Here is a 23,947-nt window from a genome sequence, read left to right as displayed (position 1 = left end):
TTTAGGACTGAATAATGATAGGGATACTAGAATTTTAAATCAAATGATATGTCATCAATACGAAATAAGCACGTTAATCGATACTTAATAATCATTCAATCATTAACAAACACATCATTTGGTGTACAGAATTTAGTTTAAAATTTTGGGCTCCCTATATTACTCTTTGGATAATGCTAGGGAGACCAAATTTTGAACCAAATTTTCAAACTAAATAATATGTCACCAATAAAAAATAAAAACGTTAATCAACACTTAATAACAATTTAAAAAATAATAATTCAATTACCAATCATCACATCATTTGACGACAAGAAATCCAAATTGGGCTTTCCTCGGACCTAACGCTATTTACGGACTGAGAAAAACCCAACCCAATTTTAATCATTACTCACTTGCCAAGTGGCGCGCGGCACATCCTTCTAGTTGGTTGTTTCACACCATTTGGCGCGAAAAGCAGTTCAGTGCTGAAATCGATTCTAGGGTTTCAATAAGATTGAAACTTGAGAGTGCTTTCCTTCGATTACGAATGGCGTCGCCACCACAGTCAAAACGCAGGCGAAAGAACCAGAGCAAAGACGAAGCAGATGACCCGTCAGCGGCACCTTCATCCACACCAGGGAAATTATCCCCTGTGGTGGTCTTTGCTCATGGTGCTGGTGCTCCTTCTTCGTCCGACTGGATGATCAGGTCCCTTTTCAATTTCTTTGCTTCTTTTGGAAACATCAGAAAAATATTTCGTTGAGTAAAGCTTGAAGCTTTTAGCTTAGCTTTGTGGGCTTTTGTTTAGGTGGAAGGATATGTTGGGAAAAGCACTAAATGCTGTAGAAGTTGTTACCTTCGATTACCCATGTAAGTATATGTGAATTTTGATTAAATTTTCAGTTCTTTTGGGTATATAGTGATCTGGGTTATTCATGGAATTGGGTTTTCTCTATTGTATTTGTATAATCTAGAAGTTGTGTTCTTGGCAGATATTTCTGGTGGGAAAAAGAGGGCTCCTCCAAAGGCTGAAAAGTTGGTCGATTTTCATGCTGATGTTGTCAAAAAGGCGGTTGCTAAGAACCCAGGTCATCCGTTGATTTTAGCCGGGAAATCTATGGGTTCAAGGTTATAATTCTCTTACTTTGTGGTGACGTTTATTTGCCCTAGTCTAAAATTCTACTACTAGAAGGTAGTGTCTGTTAAAGTCAAGTAATGCTGGAGAACCTCTTTGGAAGTTAAAATGTTGGATTAACAATATGAATTTTCGATGCGTCTTCTACATGCAGCAGTGCTCAACTCTAGAAAATTAGAAATGTAGACAATTTATTAAGCTCTGCTTTGTTTACATAGTATAAGTTTGAAGTTATATTAAGTCGTTTACCAAGGTAATGATATTAGGGATGTATTGCTTACATATGAATTTTTTGGATTAGGACTTGTTTTCCTCTGTAGAGGAACTTGTGTACAAATAAACCCATAATTTTACATTCATATACTATTGTTGTTACATGCTGTGGATCCCACAAGTAATGAGCATGTCAATAAGATAGAGAAGTAATGAGTGCATGCTGTATTTGGTATTCCTTTTCTACAACATATTCTGCCTTGTTTTTTATGAATTTGGATTTCATTTGTATGTAGAGTCAGCTGCATGGTAGCTTGCAAGGAAGATATACATGCCTCAACAATAGTTTGCTTAGGATACCCACTAAAGGTTTGCTGTTCTGAAGTTAGTGATTGTCTCTTTTTCTCATTTGTTTTTCCTTCTTCCCTTCTGTTTATTGGCATAAAATCACTGGGCAGTAAATCTTCTATAACACATATGGATGTTGCAACTAGCTGAGATTAAATTATCTGATATTTTGTAGAAGAAAATCTGCATTCATTGGTCCCCTCAAAGTTGATATTTTAACCTAATGGACTTCTACCCAACTTTGTAAATATGCGAACTGTGTGCCTGGTATGGGTGCCTTAATTTCAGGGCATGAATGGAGCAGTGCGAGATGAAACGATATTGGAACTTTCTATTCCCATAATGTTTGTACAGGTATTTGAAAAAGTTTACTTTTTTTCTTTCATTGTCCGTGATCATACAAATTTCGAACTGCTGCACCATATAAGTTCAAAATTTCAAATTAGCATTATATATTTTTTCACTTGATGTTATTCCTTTATAAAGTTGTTTTTACCATTAATCATTATGTTATCGCTTTATAAAGTTGTTATTAGGTCTTCTGTATCACTTTATTCAGTTGTCTTGTGTCAATTTTTATGACCAGATTGTGAACTTCCTTTTCTTTCTATATATTATCACTTTATAAATTTGTTATTACCATTATATATATGCTGCTTTCTTATGTTTTGTATCTCATACATTTTCGGGTTTGTATGCTACTATTACGCTTTATGAAGGGTAGTAAAGATGGGCTTTGTCCATTGGAAAAGCTAGAAACTACTCGCAAGAAGATTAAATGCCTTAGTGATTTGCATGTCATTGATGGTGGCGACCACTCCTTCAAGATTGGAAAGAAGCATCTGCAAACCACTGGGTTATCCCAAGACAAAGCTGAAGATCTTGCTCTTCAGGCCATTGCAGCTTTTTGGTTGAGGTCTCTTGAAGGAAGGTGACACTTTCTATTGCATAGAAAAGTTTCCATGTAATATCAAGGGTTGTATCATGTTGTCCATACACTGTTATCATGCTGTTTTTGTGCCATCAATTCCTTGCTTCCTCTTGTGATGTAAACTTCTCATGCTCTTTTTGTAGTGTCAATCCGTAACTTTATTTAGAGGTGTGTTTTGATAGACGTTGACACACTTAAAGCATTACCATTGCTAGTGTACGGTGGAGTACTTATTTTTATTTTATGGTACTATTGGTTTGCAAGTCTATATTTTGCTGAAAACTTATTTGCACTGCTTGCACCATCTTTGATTTATGGTTCTCAATGTATACTGTGTATAAAGATTCTCTCTCACAGATGCATCGTTTATGTGAGGTTTTGACGGTTTACACTCTATAACTCATTTCATTTACCCCATTATCTATTGATTGAAGTAAATTATATATAGATTAGTTGGTGAACAATTGCACCATTGTGTCGTTGAGGACTTATTCATTAAACACACTATTACACGCAAACCATTTATTTCTTATATAGGATACAGTACCACACTTGTGAAGCATGTCATGCAGTCTTCATCTTATTTATGTATTTAATACATTGCGAGGCAGTTTCTGTAGTTTCTTCTCCATAAGTGTTATTGCCTCTGCAAAAGAATTGGACAAGATGGTTAAACACTTAGATTAGAGCATATAACATTGATAATAGACAATGAATTTTCTGGGCGTTATAACATCTTTTTTCATCATGAAACCATATGAATTGTTTGCGTACAGTCATTATAAATGGTGGCATATATATAACATATAACCTTATTGTGCATGCATCTTCAGTCACTGTCACAGTCGCTGCTGCTGTCACTACCACTTCGGTAGCCATTCTTGCATTTTGTCTTGCATACATTTGCCTTCTTCTTGTGCTTTTCAGTCCTTCCATGGCAAGCCATACCATGAGATGCTTGGTGGTGACTGCCACTGTGAGCGTGGCCACTGATTGCCATGGGTTTGAGCCACAGAGCAAGGACTCTGGCCGTTGGCTAGGCCGTGGTCAAATTGTTGGCCGTGGCCCTTATGCTTGACCATACGACTGACCAGGTCTGGCCGGATTGGTATCAAGGTAGTATGACTGCTGGGTTTGGCTATAGCACTGAGCCTGTGGCTTAGGCACGGTGTGGTTTGGATTGTATGCATGGGTTTGGCCATACTGATGAGTCTGGCCACCGCTCATTGCATGGCCACCGTATTGGTGACCATGGTGACTCTTTGTGCCCAAAACCGTAAGAGTTTTCGGAGCACTTTTGCTCGCACAATTCATTAGCAGGTGTGTAGCACTGCATTGAAGCCATGACAAGTGAGATAAAAGGAGGTTTCTTACTTCTTGCTAGCTCTGTGGATTGCTTGGTGCTTCAAACCATTGTGATCTTGCTCTTTATATAGCCAACAACCAGGGGGTTTTCGGCATTGTCTATTGGTAGATAGGATTCCTTTACTTTTTCTCGTATCCTTTATCACCCTTTGAATCTGCTGCTTTCTGAAATAAGGGCTGGAATTAGGGATTTGTATCCTCTCCTCAGCCCAAGGAGAGGATCCTCCTGATCAAGCACTGTGGGCTGTTGGATTTTTATCCAACGGCTACAAACAGAAGGGTCCCTTTAAAGTTATAATAATTATAACCGTTAGATGAAAATCTAACGGTCCACAGTTCTTGGTCAGGAGGATCCTCTCCTTAGGCTCAGGATCCTGGAATTAGGTCAGGAATGCTTTTTTGCTCCCTTTCCCTTCGCAAGAATTTGCCCTTTACTTACTGAATACGATATGGAGGGCATCAAACCCACTACAGACAATTTACTCCGGTTGTGAGTGTAACACTGGCCATGTCAATGTCTTGTGAGTCTCATCCGTCCATGATTAGAATTGCCAATGCGTCCGCTTGTGAGTCTTGCATCCGTTCATGATGAGAACTGTCGACGCATAACGTACCATATCTCTAACTCAAAATAAGGATGCTTAAATATGAAAATTTTGGGGAATTAAATTTACGTCATGATAAAATATGAAAAACTTGGATTTATAACTCTCCATTAATTTGCCCATCCTGCTTTTCTTTTCTATTTTTCTTGCTACTATGCCAGATTTTATTGTTGCTGCATATCAATCTTTACTTCCCGTCATTATTCTATCAACTCTTCTTTGGCTTTTAACTTATATTTTAAAAAAATACTTGCTTACTCGTTACCTCATATTTGGGTTCCTCGATTACGCAATGTTTTTAATTGTCTCTATTTCATTTAGGGTCTTTCAATCTCTCATGTTCTGAGTTCAAATTACCTATGTATATGAGAGGTTCTCCTACATGTAAAATTCTGACTCCGCCACTGAATTTACCCTTGGCATATTGGAGAGAATTGATGCATGAACAAAAGAAGAAGAAAACGGAGTTTGGAATCAGATTGACTACCAATCCTTTTGTTGATGGATCACAATGGGAATGTAACGCGTAACTAGGGATGGGCAAAATACCTACGGTTATGGGTAACCACGGTTACCCGTTCATTTAAACTTCACGGTTACGGTTATGGGTATAACCGTTTACCTGTGAAATTTAAATCGGTGGCTATGGGTATTAACCGCGGTTATAAACGGGTAACCGTTTACTCATTTATTTTATATATGTAAAATTAACACAAACCATGTTCTCTATCGGACAAAACTTAGATCAATGCTATTGACTGATGCATGGTTTATATAACTAATTATAATATAATGTAGCTCATTATATATATTATGTTAATACTTTACATTATGGGTTAAATAACCCAAGCATATTGTCTTCTAAACAGTTTTCGTAACCCAAGAATACTTAGCAAATATTATATTACCTTCATTGGTAACAGTTAAAAATATCGTCTGTAAACTATTATTTTAATTATTGGAATGGTATAAGGATTTATTATTTTAATTATTGGAATGGTATAAGGATTTAAAAAATTAAAATACAAAAATGTATGATGAATATATTTATAATGGTGTTTAATTGTCAAAAAAAAAAAAATTATGACAACTTTTTTTATTTATTTAAAAGTTGTTAAAAAACATGTAGACGGGTAAAAAAAAGGTAATGGTAAAAAAAATGATAAACAGGTTAAAAAGGGTAAATGGGTAAACGGGTATTAAATGATTATGATTAAATAGGTATGCGACTATGAGTATAGTTAACCGTTTATAAACGATTATGGGTATGGATATAACCGTTTATAAGCGATTATGGGCAATTACCCAACAGGTAAACGGTTATGCGGGCATGAGCATAAACGGTTATGAGTAAATAACCACGGTTACTTGCCCGCCATAATCGTTGCCCATCCCTACGCTAACCAATGGTCCCGCACTCTCTTGTCAATCTAGACAGGCAGCAACCAAATGAAGATTGAAGTCCAATAATTCAATATAAAATGGTATATGACTAGTTGGTGTATAACGGCATCTCATGTTCGACTTATTTGGATACGAGAATGATATAAGTTTATAATGAGTTTGATATTAATGTCTTGTTATGGGCGAGTTAACGACTTGTTGTCAAAATAACTTTGTAAATATCATGAATAATTTAACAAAAAATGACACCGCAACCTTCACTTGTATTGAACTTTTTTCTTTTTTTCCTTATTCAACAAAGGAGATCTTTTATTTTTTATACTCAATTTTTTTTTAATGTTATTAGTACTCTAGAAAAAGGCATCTCACACTTCTTCTGTATGCAAACTCTCTCTTATAAAAGTATAAGGAGCGCGTAATGATTTTATGTGCGTACCAATAACAACTCCGTCATTCCTTTCTTTTTTTTTTTTTTTTTTTTGACATTTTTTATTTTTAGATGATTGTATATGATAGAGATTTGAGAGGCTTGGTTCAATTTTTTTTTCTTTAGTGATATTTTCACTTCTTAGTAAGATGTCTTAGGTTTGAATTTCAAAAATAACAAGTTCACAACCAATTTATTTTTCCACCGCCTTAATATAAATATATTGATGTATCAAAAAGAAGGGCCAAAGGGACACGTCTTGAATTCAACATCAGAAAAATTAAGGGCTAAATATATATTACCTCTTTCAAATTTGAGGTGATCTTCCCTTTTAAACATCAAAATTACAGCAGAAGCAAAACATGCCACACCGGTGAAGCAAATGTATACAGTAAATTGAGTATTTCACTTTTTTTTTTTTTTTTTTTACATATATTAACACTGAAAAACAGATATTACTAAATTAAGAGTTAGTTGATAATTCCTTTTCCTCCTAAGAGAATTTTAAGGACCTGATTTTTAATTAAGCATGTCTCATCATGGACATAATTCGTGGGGAAACATTTTGGTCAGATGAGTATTAGTTAACTAGTTTTGACCCTACTCATTATCATTATGCATGGATGGTCTAGTCTATGTTTAACCATCTAAATGCTTAGATCAACGAATAAACACTTACCTGCAACTGAATTATAAAATAAATGTAACATTTTGAATAAATATTTCATCACTCCGGAGCATGTAAGTTTCTCTCATGATATACATTGTTCTTGTTTTTTTCTTCACTTGGCTTGACCCTGATTAGTGCGGAAAGGAATTAATATTAAGAGTTGTTATTGTCATAGTTCTCCATTTGTTCCAATCTTAAACTTGGTTATCAAGTTGAGATTGTGTTGGGGGTATTAAGTGATGTGTCACTATCTAATTGGTTTTATATGGCAAAGATTAATAAATGGCATCATCTGGTGTAATAAGATATTCTAGTTTTGTTAAGAGTTGTTAATAGTTTGTTACATGTTGTTAAGTGCGATATAACTAGCAGAAGGAACAACTGTTGTATAAATTAATCACCAATAATCATAATACAAAGATCTTTTATTTTCCTCTTAAGTTTCTCTCTCTTATTTCTCTTTCTAGTTCTTCATCGTTCTTTAATTATTCTCAATGTAGTTAATATTAATACCAATCAACGGCTGCCATATACCCCCTAACGGTAACTTTTAATTGGTGCAACCATGTCATTTTCACGTAATTAATGGCGAAAATTTACCACATGCCATGCATACATAGTTGCAATGATATAAAAACACGTGGTATATCACCTGTGTTCCAGTTACAATGAAATATTTCTCATCATACTGCTTTTCATTGAGCAACATCAAATTCAGTACTGTTTGCTTTGTATAAAATATGGTCTCTTGATGGGTAGGGCTTTTCACACATACATTTCTTCTTCTCTCACACCCTCTCAATTTTAGGTCATCAAATCGAATAAATTGAAAAAGATTAATGGCAAAAAATTAATATGAATGTGTAGAAGATAAAAATAGGTGTGTGGCTTTGTCAATTATAGAGTGAAGCAAATGCACCAAACTCACGATGTAACTTTATTTTGAAAGAGGGACATTTATTTCACACAGGACACACTTGTATCCTAGATATCAAGAGGCCATTTATTTTACATTAATTTAGTACTTATTTATCATAACTTAAAGGCCTCTTTCATTCTGATGACCATAGTGATAGATGGGAATCGATGATCTCCCACAACTGCTCAATTTAGTTCTGCAAAATGGTCACACACAAATATTATAAGTAATATGCATCAAGAACATCAACTCTAATTAATTGACGAAAATTAACAGTATGACAGGAGAACTTTCCCCTAGTGTAAGGGTTAGTGTAATTCTAATCACTTGCCTTCTTTCTGCAGCTGCCTTCCTTGTCGCTCTCGCCGTCGCTGCTGCTGCTGCTATGGCCGGAAATACCATCCTTGATCTTCTGAAGAAGATTTCTGCCTCCTCCTGTCTTCTTGTTCCTGTGCTCACCCTTCTTCTTGGTTCTTCCATGGCACGCCGTGCCGTTAGTTGCATGGTGCCCCTGACCGTTAGTTGCGGTGGCTGAGCGCTGAGTGTGGCTGCTGCTGTGAGAGCCATGGTGACCTTTCAGAAAGCCAGACACCTTTTGCCCTAATGAGCTCTCACTGGCAGGCATGTTTTGGGAAGTTTTGGGGCATGCCTCATTAGTGGCAGGCTTGTGGCATTGCATTGAGGCCATGGTACGTAATTAGCGGGGAAAGAAAAAGACTAGGGTTTCTTAATTTCTAGATAGTATTTTCGAGCTCTGTTGGTTCTGGAAAGCTCTAGGGTTAGGTCTCTTATATATGCAATGGAGTGGTGAGTGGGATTCCTTCTTTCCTTTGAGTTATATATCAGCTATGGAATCTGCTTTTGCATAATGGGCTGCAAAATTCAAAATACCCAGTCTTTATTCCTTGAGCTAGAAGAAACAAATCAATGCATGTCATGGCTTTTCTTATCACGTCAAGCCACCGAATCAATTCCAAATTTTAATTTAATCGTTCATGTCTACCATGCGTATAACTTTCGGAAAGGATCCTCTATGAATCCCTTCCACCTAATCCTTCTCATCAAACAATTCAGGCCTTTGAAATTTGATCTAACGGCTAAAGTTATTATAACTTTTAGAGTGGGCCCGTGTTTTTAACGGTTGGACCAAATTTCAAGGACTCAGATTGTTTGATGAGAAGGATTAGGTGGAAGGGATCCGGAGAGGATCCATTTCCATAACTTTCATCTATGTATCGTCATGCATGCCATTTTTCATATTACATATACCAAAAATGGTTTAAAGGCCACTTAATATTGCGGTCTAACGGTATTCTTCCTCACTGATAATTAAGTGAAATGTCTTAGGTTCAATTCTTGCCAAAGGCGAATTTGAACCACATTATTGATATCCATTGTTAGGCTTAGCCAACTCCCCTACCCCTTTCGTGTAGAGAGAGGGAGAGAGAATGGAATATCAGTAACAATTAGTATTTTACAAAATTACTTATCATGTATTAATTAAGCAAAAATTCAACTATTAATAGTATCTCACATATGCAAGTAGGCCTTTATCACAGTGTTGGAAAGGTGTTCAGCCCTTACATGATTCAAACCCCGTAGGTGGCTAATTTAATATCTAATCTAACAAAATATATCATTTGACAAAAAAAAAGTATCACAAAGATCGTTTAATAATTTTTATATGGTACTATTAAGTTATTAATTACATTGAAGGATTGAGAATGAATGCGATGAATGTCTCATAGAGTTACAAATGTAAGATAGAGAAAAAATGTGTTGGTGTCAAAATTTGGACAGAATTTGGACTGCGTTCAACACGTATGTGCCTTAAGTGTTGTTTTCAATCTCAGTGCCACGAAATGGCTTGAGAGACAGAGACAATAGGCCTGCCACTGTAGGAGGTTTTCAACATATAGTGTTTGTGTTTGAGTGTGTGTGAAAGTTGCACGTTAGTTTGACTTCTTAACCAAATGATTATGCACTGAGTAGGAGTTGGTTTGTTTAGTTCTTTTATATGTTTCTCGAGCAAAAGATGACTTAAAATTCAGTGCAACTTCATATATGTTTCCTAAAATTTAAATGAAAGTGAAATAAAAACTAAAAAGAGAAACATAATGTAATCATTTCATGATGTAGTCAAGATTACAAACTTTCAGAAAAGTAAAATCTAGGTTGACGGGCCAAGCTACATAACTTGAAATGTAAATTGACTAGAAATTAATGTAAAGAAAGCAGTAAAACTCTAGTAAGATTTAGGCCATGAAGGACATGAAAATGCTAGAGAAGTCCACCAAGATCACTGGTCTGGGATTGGACTTAGTACAAAACATGCTCATCTGAGATAAAAGCAAGGTGGTTGAAATTGCACATCAACCGAATCATACCACACGGTGGCAGAGCTGTAATAGCTTGAGATCTAGAGATCACAAGCAGTGTTTACTTCGAAAGAAGGCTTTGAGATTGTAGGTGAAGAGATAAAAAAAAAAATTATTGAAGAGAAATTGGATTTGTGCTGAAAAGCAAATGGGTTGATTAAGAATCACTCAAGGTTTTTGTCTACTTGTAGAGAGAGAATTTGACAAAGGTCTTGAGCTTGAAGGCATCAGACTTTATAAGGCAGTGAATGTAACTTTTGGTAGGTGGCATTTAGTTGTGTCTTGAAGTGACGCGTGTGTAGGCATGGGTGAGATATTCCAAACTTTGATCGCCTACGTGGCAGCCGCGTCTTGGAGAGGAACCTTTCGATTCAGAGCCCTCAGACAGTTTAGAGTGAAATAAGATGAATATCCAAGCCCCAATTTTAGCTTCAAAGTTTGTAGGTCGGAGTCGGGCAACTTTTGCATAAATAAAAATGAATAAGCCTTATAGAAGGCTTATTTTTATATATGGCCGAAACAATCAACTGACATGTGACAATATAACAACATTTGCTGAGCCATAGCTACTACAACGTGGACTATCATTTTTTGACATATGCAAATTAATAATTAAGTACATGCAATATTCACACTTGGAACATAATATATGTTTAGAATTGTATTTATCTCGTTACTACCATATATACATGGGATCATTAATTTATGCAACGCATCTTGGTCCCATGGAACCATATAGTACTAGTGCATTCTGGAAAAGGCGATCCTTTCAGTCTCATGGAACATTCTTTTTCTTTCTTTTCTTTAAAAATTCGATCAATTGGTAGGTGGAATTTCGTGTAGTGACAATTGATAACAGATTGAAAAAACGAAAAGAGAGACAATCACCAGACAAATTTCCATTGTATTTTCTTACAAGCGTAAGTGAACTCCCGGATCCGCGAAACCGGCACAGGTCCAATTCTGAAATTGGGAGAATATTTTCTTTGGAATATTTCGTTAACCTCAATTAACTTTAATAGAATATTTCTTATAAGGAAGGAATATTCCGTTAAAGTTAACTGTTAACTTTTGTTGAATTTTTCGAAATTTTCTTGGAAACCCTCCTAGGCTAATTTCGACGCCTCAAGTCCGTTTTTGACATCCATTTAGTGAAATTCCAAAGTTTTAACGTAGTTGACCACTGGAGCGTCTAGGTTGACTTTTTAGGATTAACCGTTGACTTCTTACAAAATTTATCCGGAACCCCTCTTAGCATATTTCAACGCTCTGATACCAAACTGCCGCACTCTAGATCGAGATGTGCCAATATTTCAGTTGGTATTCAAATAATTTAGTTCGAGAATCCACCTAATATTATCTTGGACATCCTCCTCCAAAACTTGTTTGTGTGAATGAGTTTGATCAATGATATGGTTTCTATTAAAAATAAATAAATCAACAGCACATATAAATCTAATCACTACTCAATGATATCGTATCAGGTTTCAATAATTTTAAATTTAAGGGGGAGTTTAAGAAGCAAAAAAAAATAAAAAAATAAAAAAAAGCAGATGATTGAAAAAGACCAAAAAAGAGAAGGTGCAAAAATGAATTAGTCCGCGCCCTTCTTTACGACAAAACTTGCCTGCTTTTTCCACTCTCAGTTTATCCGTTTGTATAAATATTTTCTGCCCACAAATTTATTGTCGGCACAAATTAAACGATTATGAGCCAACAAAGCAAAAAATTCGTTTGGTGAAAGCTGTTTTGCCAACAAAATTTGTCCAAAATTCGTCGGAAGAGAGAGATTTTTTAGTAGTGAATATATTGCATACAATTAAGAAAGGGAACATTAACACTCTAAAATTTTCATTATACACTATTCGCAAATGTATTTTTCTTTCTAATTATAGAAAATTTGGAGTGAAAAATGAAATTTTTGGAATGCCAATAACAATTACCTTAAAAAAATATGTTTTAACAGCATGATTATTGCGCAAATCTACCAGTCTACTTCAAAAGGCATTCTGTCATAAACTGCGAGAGTGCTAACACTTTGAATAAACTAATTTTGATAGAAGTTAATGAGAAAAAAAGGTTGGCACTATACGAACTTTGCAGGAGAGAGAATATTTGAGGAAAATGTACGAGAAAAATCAAAACATAGGTAGCTATCATTGGTCAAGGTGGGAACATATCCCATGTGGTACTACTAGAAAATATCATTTTGCCGACAAATTTTAAGCCGACAAAATAAAATTTTGTCCCCACAAAACACCTATCCCGACAAAAATTTTAATTTGTAGGCTCATAGCCATTGAAGTTATGCCGACAATATTTTCGTTAGTGAAAAATATTTATACTGACAAATAAAATGACACTCGGGAAAGCATGCAAGTCTGTCGTCTCTGACAATTAGAAGATGGGCGCGGACTAATTTATTTTCGCGCCTTTTGTTTTTTTGGTCTTTTTGATTCACCCGCTTCTTTTTTTATCGAAAAATTCCCCCTTTAAAAATCATTGTATTTTCATTGAACCCTAATCTTAACTGTAGATAGCCCACCCCTCCCCTCCGCTTCTCTTTGAAATCGTAACTCTCTGCTCTCCGATCTCTCTCCATCTGCTCGTCGTCACTCCTTATGCTTGACATCGCCGTCGATTCGTCTGCTTCTCTGCATTTCGTTCTCTAAAACTTTAGGTAAGTTCTCATTCTCTATCTACCTATTCTTTCCCCGTAGCTTTTTGTTTAGTTTCAATTTTATGGTGCTTTTCTTAGATTTGTTCTACCACTGTAATTTCGAGGGATTTTAGGTAATGAATTTGGTTGAGAATCTAAGTTAGGTTTGTAATTTCTTTCTGGGCTGCCCGGGTTTGAGGATGATAATCCACTTTTTGAATTTTAATTACTTTTAACTTTTATGTCTAAGAAACTGCAATCAAAATGCAGTTATGGTTTTATAGTCATAATCGATTGTGAGTCTTTGCACCACATCAATCAATTCCTATGTTTAATCAATTGAAATTAGGGTCATGTTAGTAATGAAATTGTCAGGTTAAGGTTATATGATATTTGCTTATAGGATTTGTGTTTTTGTTTTTTAATCTTTTTCATTTTCTATCTGCTATTAATTCCTAAACGAGAACACCAATTGGCATTAAGTTTTCTTCTATCTTCATTTTATATAGTTTGCTTCTGATTTATGCGTGTTATTTAGATTATTGATCAAATCAACTGTGTAGGAGGCTAGGAGCTCAAATAAGTGAGTAAAAAAATCTGAATTGTCCTTCTATTGTGCAGAACACTATGAGCAAGGAGCTTTCCGCAGGTAGATTTGATTGTGATAATAATATATTTTTATATTTTGTTTTCCTCTGCCTTGTGTTTATCCTAAATACATTAGTGACATCCTTTGCATTTTCTTGCATGTCGGAGTAGTTTGATTATGTATAATGCTAGACATGAGCAAGAAGCATACTGGAACAATGAGCACATATTGCCCTGCACCTCTGAGATCTACACCGCCTCTGAGGGTGACCGCTATGAGAAATCGGTCATTTTCCCATTATTCTCCCTGGTTTTTATTGCTTTTAAAGTTCCAATATTTAATCAGATTAATATTCTATTAGTAGATATCTCTACAACTGGGCTGTATATTTGATGAAAAATTTGATATGGTCCAATTCTTCTGTTGCAATCCTTTATTGTTCTCGGGTATATTTTTCTCGCTGTTTTGACAACCACCAGTCATCTGGTACATGATTTTTGAGTGAATTTTTCTGTTTAATTTGTGTGTTTAATTTTTATGTTTAGTTTGTGTGTTTAATTTATTTAGTATTTTGAGTGAACTTTTATGTTTTAACATTGGTCATCATTTTTTGTTTACAATTATGTCTAGATTGACCTCTTCACTTGCGAACATGATGACATTTAAGAATCTGCCTACCATGAATGTTCTGATGCTTTGGTCCTTTTTCCATAGTTGAGCATCTACTGATTTCTATATTTTTTCAAATCCTGTAGGTTATTTATGAAATTATTGAAACATCGTGGTATACCAGATGGTTTGATTATAAGCCACCTCCCTTTTGGTCCAACAGCTTATCTCAACTGCTCAATTTGGTACGTAGTGTAATAATTTTCATATATTTTGGTATTAAGACTAATGTAGGACGACATAGAAAGGATTTAGATTCATTCTTAAAATTGATTGTGAGTCTATGGCTAATTGTATCGTCAATTTGTACCTATTTGGTTATGTTTCTATTTTGTAACATTTTTTTTGCAGGTGCAGGATGTTTTGTGATGCTACATAGTGGCGAAGCCACGTGAGGACGAGGAGTGGTGACCGCCCCTCCCCTCGCCGGAAAACACAGCTGAAGCCGAGGTTTCGCCCCTCCCCTCACCGGAAAACCCAGCCCCTCCATCTCTGTTTTGGCACCGGTGAACTGGTTTCTGCTGCGTGCAGCAGCACTGGGTTCTTTTTTTTCCTTTTAAATTAATAAAAAATTTAAAATCTGGCCCGCATGTCCCAAAGTTAGGCCCCTCCATGTCTCATGTCTGTTTCAAATTAGTGCCCCTCCACGTGAAACTTTCAATGTTTGAAAAAAACCAAAAAAATATATATGTTTTGGGGGGACCGCGTGGCATGTCCCCCATTCCTTCACTTAGTCAGCCCGCGTGTCATGCTTTACCATTCCAAATTTCTCCCTTCCCCAATCAGAGAGAGAGAGAGTGCAAAGCTTCTCCCAAAATCTCAGCAGCCTGAGCCTGCAGCCAACGCCCGCAGCCAACGCCCAACCCCAACGGAACGGAAAATAAATCCCCATTGGCTGATTTCTGTTGGCTTTTTGCTGCTAACACTAGCCACTCCAGCCGCTAAGCCGACTTCTAGCCTTCAATTTCAAAGGTAAATTTTTTAATTCCTAAATTTATAATCCCTAACCCTAATTAATTATTTAATACGAATTTTGTTTAATTAGTATAGAATCATATGGTAATGCACTAATATGGTTATTGATTATTGATTATTGATATGATTCTATGATTATTGATTGATATGAAATTATGAAATTATTTTTTAGGGTGAAAATTAAAATTTGAATTTTTGATTAGTTGTATTCATATGATTAGTTGAATGAATTTTTTATTTATTTAATAATTTATATGCTTATTGGTATTGATTAATTGAATTGTTGGTTGGGTTATTATGCATATTAGTATAGTCTACTCTAGGATTAAGAGTAAGATTTTTTTTTCTTTCCATTTTACAGTTACGTAATGGAACGGTACTATAAGAAACAATGCTTAAATCCTCCTTCAAACATTTCGGGTAGTCCTTCTCGTTCAAATATTCCAAGTAGTCATCTTCCTCCTCCTTCAAATATAAGATGTCCTTTGAATATTCTGAGTAGTTCACAACAAAGTGAGCCCACTGAGTTGGATGAGATATTGGCTAATCTTCATGCAACCGCTTCGGTGGAGAGAGCTTTTTCTGCTATGAAGATTATGAAAACACCATTGCATAACAAAATGGGAGATCAATGGTTGAGTGATAGCATGCTTGTTTACATAGAGAGAGATGTATTTGCTTTTATTGATAATGAGCCTATTATGCGACGTTTTCATGGTATGAAACGTCGTCGGCAACAATTGTAATTTGTTTATGTTGATAAATTATGGAAGACATTACTATATAAAATGATTTGGTTGTTGCTATTCTTTTGAACCTTGCACTCTTTTAACTTCGCCCCTCCTCCCGTCAATTCCTGGCTTCGCCACTGGCTACATGGCAGCCAATTTTGAGGAATGACAGTAGGATAATTTTATTGTGTAACATATGCTTTTGTATAAACACTCTAGATGTACATTAAAATTTTATCAATCAATAAAGTATTATTTCTTAACAAATTTGTGTATTGTACTTTGATATGTTTATGTAGTTGTTGAGCATTAAAGTAATTATAATTTTTTTTATAAATTAAATGTCCTTCCCGACGAAACTAGTTTTGTCGAGACAAAAGATTATGCTGACAAAATATCCATGGTGACAAACATATTTTGTTGGCTAAAAAGTACTATTTGTCGGCTAAAATGCCTTTTACCGACGAAAATATTTGTCGGGACACATGGAAATGCCGACAAAAAAGAGTTTGTCGGTAAAATTTGAACCTTAGTCAACAAAATACCAAAATTTGTAGGGAAACTCTTAGACGACATGCTTTGCGAGACAAAATGGCCGACAAATTTTTTCTTCGGAAAAGACTCTTTGCCGACAAATTTTTGCTTTTGCCGACAAACTAGTTTTATAGGTAAAGTCAAAATTTGTAGTAGTGTGGCTACCTGTGGTTGGGACCTGGGAATCAGTCCCTGGGAGGTTGGCCACTTGGGTTATGTATATATCGAGTACGATGAGCAAGTGTATAATTATGTGTTTAGTAGCTAATTCAAGATTCTAATATTGAGTGGTCTCAATATAAAAACTTCAAAATAAATTAGATGAAAATAATATTAAAATATTAAACGATAAACTACTCAATTTTTCATTCATAATCTTACAAACAACATTTACAATCTATAAAGACTAAATTGTTCACAATGAAGTTTCATACTTTGAAAATGTGTCATGATAGTTTCATTGTCAATATAAGAAAAAGCATATCGATAATCATATGGAACTATCCAATATTGGAGTTCAACTGTCGCGAATAGGATTGGAACTATCCAAAATTGGCGTTGAAATAATTGGAATAGGATTGTCAGAACTAATTGATGATGGTTTTCGCTAGTGGTGATCTTTGGTAGGAGGAAGGAGAATAGACTCTCTTTATTTTTAAAAAAGGTCTCCTTCACGTGGTTAATAAGAAGACGTGCTTTTAATTATTTTGTTTTAAATGGCTTGACACAAAACTATGTTGTTTCGGTCGAGTCTTTTACAAAACAAAATAGTCTTCTTCTCCATCGTTAATCATTTCCAAAACCTCATCCACTAGTCCACTGCTACACTGTTCCCCTCCACCACATGCCTTGGGTGGTCCTCGAGAGTCCTCACAACCAACTTATCTGGGCTGCCGAGTGGTCCTAGGGCCCTCGAGTCCCTTAATGCATCCACCCCTGTATATGCCCTACATATACATCGTTGTTTGGATGTCAATTTCAAGTGTTCAACTACTTACTTACGCACGATTAACGATTATTACAAGCGATTCTACACTATTCTATGCTGAGGAGAAAAACCATGATTTGAATTCGAGAAGTAGTGGGTTGAAGATGAAGACATTAACCATCAAATAATTTACCTGATAGCGATTCAGTGCACATATATTCTTAAGAATATAGTTGAAGCAGCCTAACTTGGTGCAGAAGACCCTGAACTTCCCAGTGAGTTAAGCAATCTTGTTTTCAGTTTCTAGAACACTAGGTCGAGAGGTATTCCTTCCTCAGCCATAGTCCCTCAAGTACAAAAGTCAGCATTACATTCAACACCACTGTCACCAAATCTATTCTACTCGCCCGACCAAGCTCAATCACGAGTTGGCACGATTGCATTCATCAGAAGAACGTAGTTAGCTCATAGTTACTTGGTTTGTGTACCATGACTTGATCATTTTTAGGGTCAACATATTAGCATTCTAAAAACATAAATATTACGTACTCCTCGTTAATGATATTCAAAAAAGAAAGAACTACTACAAATAGTACTATATATATACACAAAAAAATTAACGCCATCGTTTGTAATCATAAATAGTTCAGCTAGCTAGCTAAACCTTGAACAATGCGGATTGGATTCCAGGTAGAAAAGCAAAAGAAAGAGAGAGGTTCTAGATATGGCACGTTGTGAGACGTTCACTCAGAAAAGAAATGAGCTTGTAGTTCTCACAAAAGACTAAATCATAACTTCCCGTTTATTTTGATCTCCAAAAGTAAGAATTTACTGCATGTTTACATAACCGTAATCAGAATCAAATAGTAGAGTTGGATTTCGATTACGAGTTACTCTTGCGTTTACTAAATATTAGAGAATAAAAAAAAATGGGGTCCACATAAATTTAGGAATTCAATTCCTCCAAAGTGGAGGAATTGAACTCCTTGGATGGAGGTAGTATTTAAATTTCTGGTGATGCGTGGAATAGGGAGTCAACTTGTCTTGCCCATTATGCCCTTAAATAATTTCTGAAGTAATAGTTTCCCCGCCCACCCCTTCCCGCTGCCTAGCACCACTCCGTCTCCATCTCTTGTGCTGGTTATGTTATCTTCAAATTTCTTCTCTCTTTAACCAGCCCATAAACAAACGAATTCAAATTTTTCAAATTTTTCAAATTTTATAAATGTTCCAACAAAATCAAGTCTATTAAAAATCAAAATTGTCATGTTCTTGATCATAATAATATAATTAATTTACTTTAAATAATAATCCAATTAATTATTATATAAATAAGGGCATTTTAATAATCATAGTGATATTCATTCCGATTTATGTAAACTAGTAAACAACACAAATGAAATCAATACTATTTTTATTCAAATTCCAGAATATTCAAGTAAACATCTTCAACAGGAATCTGATTCTGATTCCTCATCATTCCAACTCCTCTTCAATTCAATTCCTGGAAATTTAATTCCTTTTATTTTGATTATGATTACGTAAACAAACCCTTGTTCTCATTGGTGTTTCTTAATATATATACTAAAATTATAACTCTAGCCTTTGAAATTCAATTTTCTCCACATAAAAATCGAATCCACCCAAAGCCAACACTCCAACCACCGTGAATTGCAAAATACCCTATCTCTCTCACCCCCACGATCTCCCGCCTGCCATTGATTTCCACGTCATTCTGCTCCCATTCACCAGCGTTGACCCCATACTACCCCAATCTGAGCTATCTTCGCATTCACCACCTTCGTAGCATCGATCTGCACCCCTTCTCCTCCTTTGTGGATCTCCCTTCCTTGCTACACGTTCGTGGTTGGAGATCTTGCCTTGAGTTTTTAATCTGAAAGTTAATTTTAATTTTATTTAAATCTTTTTTTTAATTTACATTAAGCTTTTAATATTTCTTACATAAATAAGTTTTTTAATAATTAAAAAAAAATATTTAACAATAAATTAACGAAATTAGCTAACGGTTTAAAATACAAATACCAAATCGGTTGAACTGAAAACATGGGGACTAAATTGACCGAACATATGAAACACATTGACAATTTTGACATTTACGCTCGAATAAAACTCAATGACTAGACTTTACATCATTAAATTCATTAATTACGTTTGACCTTACATATTTTACATTTTCTGGATGCCTAAAAACCCATATTTGGTTTTATTTATATCATTAATTTCATACAATTTTTTTTTGTTTCCCGGGGGTGCGTCAGGGGAATAAAACTTAATATTATAAATTTATTGCCTAATATATAATAGCAATAAAAGATGCCTAATATATATACAAAATAGTTTATATACAAATTAAAACATTGTTGAAAAAATCACTAGTAATACACGAAGACTTAATGTCACGAAAATTATATTTTACATATAATTATAGGTAAATTATTTTACACACACATATATAATAATAAATGCCCTAAAATACATAAAAGTTAAAGTAAAGGGTCAATACTAGTTTACTACCCTCAAGTTTCGTGGTTTTCAACATTTAGTATATGAAGTTTTATTCGCCCCAGAGTCATACCTAAAATGTTAATTTTGGGATAGTCTCATACATCCATTAGTTTGGTTGTTAAGTCTCCTATTAACTGATGACATGGTGCCCCTGTGGACAATAACTGGGCACCACGTGTCAATAAAGGTCCCACGTGGATATTAAAATTAAAAAAAAAATTAAACATTAAAAAATTAAAGAATTACAAAAAAAGAAGTTCTTCTTCCTCAAACCCTCGACCCCCCTTCCTTCTCCCTCCCTTCTCTCCTTTGCACATCCATCCTTCCCCCTCCCTTTTTGACTCCACCTACTCAACCCTCATCCTCTTCGACGACCTCGTGAGCTCGAGTGAGCGGTGATCGGCTATGCGCGGTGATACTCTCAGATCTCGGGGCGGAGATCTTGAAGCTATGGGGGCGATGATACTCCCAGATCTCAAGGCGGAGATTTTGATTCTGCTATGGGTGGAGATTCTGAACCCTTCCCCATCGCCCACACCCTTCATTCCTCATTTGTCCTCACCAACTCAGTCTCCCTCCTCCGTCCCTCTCCCCCACTCGCACTCGTCGTTCTCCCATCCCTCCCCTAGTCCCTCCATACCCAACTGGACCCATTCCCTCCCCTAATCCTTGCATACCCAACCCAACCCGACTCGGTCTCCCTATGTTCGAAATTGAGAAGGCCTTGACCTCGCTAAAGAAAATCACGCAAGTCATAAAACTAAGAACAAGCAAATCAGAACCATTGTCAATTATCCAAATTAATTAACATTCCAAATTAGAACATATCCTAATTCATTAGAAACATCTAAATCAATTCACAACCCCACAAACCCAATTCATCCAATTGAAAAACCAATCCAAACATCACAACTTTAAGGAAAAAAAGTTCAAAAAACCAATGAAATTTTACTTAGGTTTTACCTCAATTTTTTTAACAGTTTATTCATATTTCTGCTTGGAATAAGCTACCTACTTGCTTGAAGAGCTTTCAATCTTCTTCTTGGTAACATAATATCCAATCTTTCCCTTTGAAGAACCATCATGCAGGTTGCCGCCACTCTTCACCTTCACCGAAGTAGCCACGGATTCCCACCACCAATCTCTGTAAATTAATTTAATTTAATCTCTTGCTACGTGATCTTCCTCAGCAAGGTTTGATTCGTTGGGGTCGACGGCGTCGTGGTGGTTAAGGTTGAAATTGAGGTTGGCGGTGGGGGTATGGAAATGGGTAGGGGGGACATAGGGAAGACGAAGGGGTTCTATGCGTTTTTTATTTTATTTTTATTTGTTTATAATTATTTTTTTATTTATTTAACTAATTATTTTATTATTTTAATATTTTTAATTTCCACATGGACTCCCTTAATGACACATGACGCCCAGTCATTGTCCACATGGGCGCCACGTCATCAGTTAACGGAAAACTTAACAGCTAGACTAACAAATGTATGGGATTGTTCAAAATTAACACTTTAGGTATGACTCTGGGACGAAAAAAACTTTATGTATATTGAAAACTACGAAACTTGAGGGTAATAAACTGATATTTACCCTAAAGTAAAACACTTTATCAAAAAAAAAATGCGGGTACATTATTGGATTCACAATTAATTTACCTTTATTCTAAATAAAAATGTAGGTAAATTGATTAGTACAAAATATAGGTAAAATATTGAATTCTGTTGCAATCCTTTTCGATTAGGAATGTGATTGTGTAAATCCTAGTAGATTTAGGAATATCTTTTATATTCCTATTAGGAGTTGATTACCTATTAAGAGTTGTAATCCTAAAAGGGTAAGGATTTTACCTATCTTATTACTATAAATAAAGGCACAATGGGGTGGAATAAAACACACATCACAATTACACATCTCTCTCTTTCTCTCTACTATTACCGCACCCCTCTCTCTATGGCCTCCATAATTGTTCAATAAATTATGCCTACAACACGTTATCAGTACGCTCTTGACGCTACGCTAAAGAGAGTTTATTCTTAAATCAGGGGAGTATTATGTTTTAATCATTCTTCTTATGATTAATTTATTGTTTTATTGAATTGATCTACATGCTATTGATTCAATTCAATTTTTTTTTTTGTTGAACATGATACAACACATTGGAGATGCAATTCCAGCTTTCCGAGAATGATCTTCTACAAATTCAAACGCTTTTGAAGTTTTCTACCAATCAAGTACGCTTAAAATAAAGGAAGATATTTGAAACGATCATGAAGCATAAAAACATTCCCCATGATGCATAAACCCCCTACATTTATATTTTCCTTCCAATATATATTGTATATGTTTTATATATTTGTCAATATATATACACATTTCATGCATTACGCAATTTTTTCTATGTGGAATATATGAGTTAAAGAATCGAAAAAATTAGAAGCAGTTAGGGTTTTTTTTTTTTACAAACCCTAGAATTCGAAAAAAAAAATAAAAAAGGGAAATTTAAATTTGGGAAATCCACGGCTGAGCCGCGACCTGGAGCCGCGCCACCACACCGACCTCACCTTAAGCTGAGCCTGCAGCTCAAAGCTTGGACGCTGGAATCGTGAGGCAACATCATTTTTGGGCTTGCTACATGTGTGTGAGAACTAGGCGTACGTCTGGGCTCCTTACTGAAGGCCTACAGCTTTTGGCCTACATACCAGCAAATTTTTCGCTGGACTTATCACACTCCGGCTTGACCAAGACCAAGCCAGTGCAGCTGGGCTTTTCCTGCTCACTCGACCCACATCTAACTAAGGCTGAGGTGTCTTTCCCTCATAACCCTATTGGGCTTGTTTTCCTCTGGTGCAAGCCTGCAACTTAGGTGCTTTTATGGGCTGCTATGCAGCCGTGTTAGGTAGCCCAAGGCCTGCAGCTTACTGCAGGGCCGTGCCTCACACAACCAGCTCACATGTGTTAGGCTGTGGTTTTTTTCGAATCCAATGTCCTATTTTTGGCATTCCTGCTTCATAACCATACCCAAATATTTTTTTGACGTTTTTTGTTAAAGCCACACTAGGCTATATTTTCTTAATTATTTGGCCCGAAGCCATCTAAAGTGAATATCATCCGAAGTCAGTATTTTGCTTCTACAATCAACCCCAAATGGTCCCGATCTATTGAATTAATCAAAAGTGACTTGTAGTCCATTAATCTGACAATTAATCCAAAATTATTGACCTGAAGATCACTTTTGGACATTATCGATTCAATAATTTATTTTTCTTCTTTGAACCGTTAACTCACTTTCGTAGTTCCGAAGCTCTCACACTTGAGTTCTTGAAGCAACTCAAATTCACTACACTCAAATCAACATATTGCATTCTATGTTCTTGCATGAACATCTCTTTTATAAACTAAACGTTCATAAACTAAATTGAACCTGTAGTTTCAAATTTAGTGCCTTTGAAACTTGAAGTTTTCATAAAACAAATACACCCATGAAAACCCGACACGTTTCATGAAAACCATGTCTTAGAACTCGAATGTTCTACCTTTGATGCTTATGGATTATTCATTCTCATAGCACCAATCACAATCTTGTTCCCTCAAATTCAGTAGATTGTCGAACCATCACAAGTTCGATTTCCCTTATTTGGACGTTTCTAATAGAAACCATTTTATGTGGGAAACAAGATGTGAATCTCCACTTGACTATCAAGAAGCTGACAAACCATTGAAGCCAACAATGGCATGGAAAAGTGATAAGCTCATATTTATATATATTTTACATCAAATTCTCTTGTCTTTTCTTAGTTAGTTCCTTATATTTTTGAGCTATTTATTTTGTTTTTGTGTTTTGTAGGATTTGTCAAGCAAAGAAAAGAAAAATAGCACAAGTGGGATTTTAAGTAACAAATTCATCAAAACTGCCTGTGCAGATCAGTTGACTTTGGAAGCAAGTTACGAATAGCTCA

The 23,947-nt window shown here is 35.5% G+C and overlaps 1 protein-coding gene and 1 long non-coding RNA gene across 3 annotated transcripts; one reads left to right on the top strand and one right to left on the bottom strand.

The window, feature by feature from the left end:
* The first annotated feature begins 332 nt into the window (after window positions 1-332).
* Window positions 333-2,877, top strand: LOC114821128 (uncharacterized). Of its 2 annotated transcripts, none has more exons than XM_029093031.2 (6): window positions 333-690; window positions 791-852; window positions 975-1,110; window positions 1,627-1,699; window positions 1,967-2,032; window positions 2,398-2,877. In XM_029093031.2, exons 1-6 carry the CDS (start codon window positions 530-532, stop codon window positions 2,611-2,613), a joined length of 714 nt encoding a protein of 237 aa, XP_028948864.1. In that variant the 5' UTR covers window positions 333-529; the 3' UTR covers window positions 2,614-2,877. The 2 variants fall into 2 exon arrangements, with proteins under 2 accessions (XP_028948864.1, XP_028948863.1); XM_029093030.2 differs by having other exon boundaries at window positions 389-690; window positions 1,627-1,714.
* A 5,117-nt stretch (window positions 2,878-7,994) lies between these two features.
* LOC114821195 (uncharacterized) lies at window positions 7,995-8,809 on the bottom strand. Its single transcript, XR_011575283.1, has 2 exons — window positions 8,331-8,809; window positions 7,995-8,195 (listed from the first exon to the last, which is right to left on the bottom strand). It is a non-coding gene; the product is annotated as an uncharacterized lncRNA (long non-coding RNA).
* Window positions 8,810-23,947: the final 15,138 nt, after the last annotated feature.

Source organism: Malus domestica, chromosome 14, assembly GCF_042453785.1.
Source record: "Malus domestica chromosome 14, GDT2T_hap1".
Classification (NCBI taxonomy): domain Eukaryota; kingdom Viridiplantae; phylum Streptophyta; class Magnoliopsida; order Rosales; family Rosaceae; genus Malus; species Malus domestica.
The sequence above is the reverse complement of the archived record's forward strand: the minus strand, read 5'-3'. Positions and strand labels throughout refer to the sequence as shown.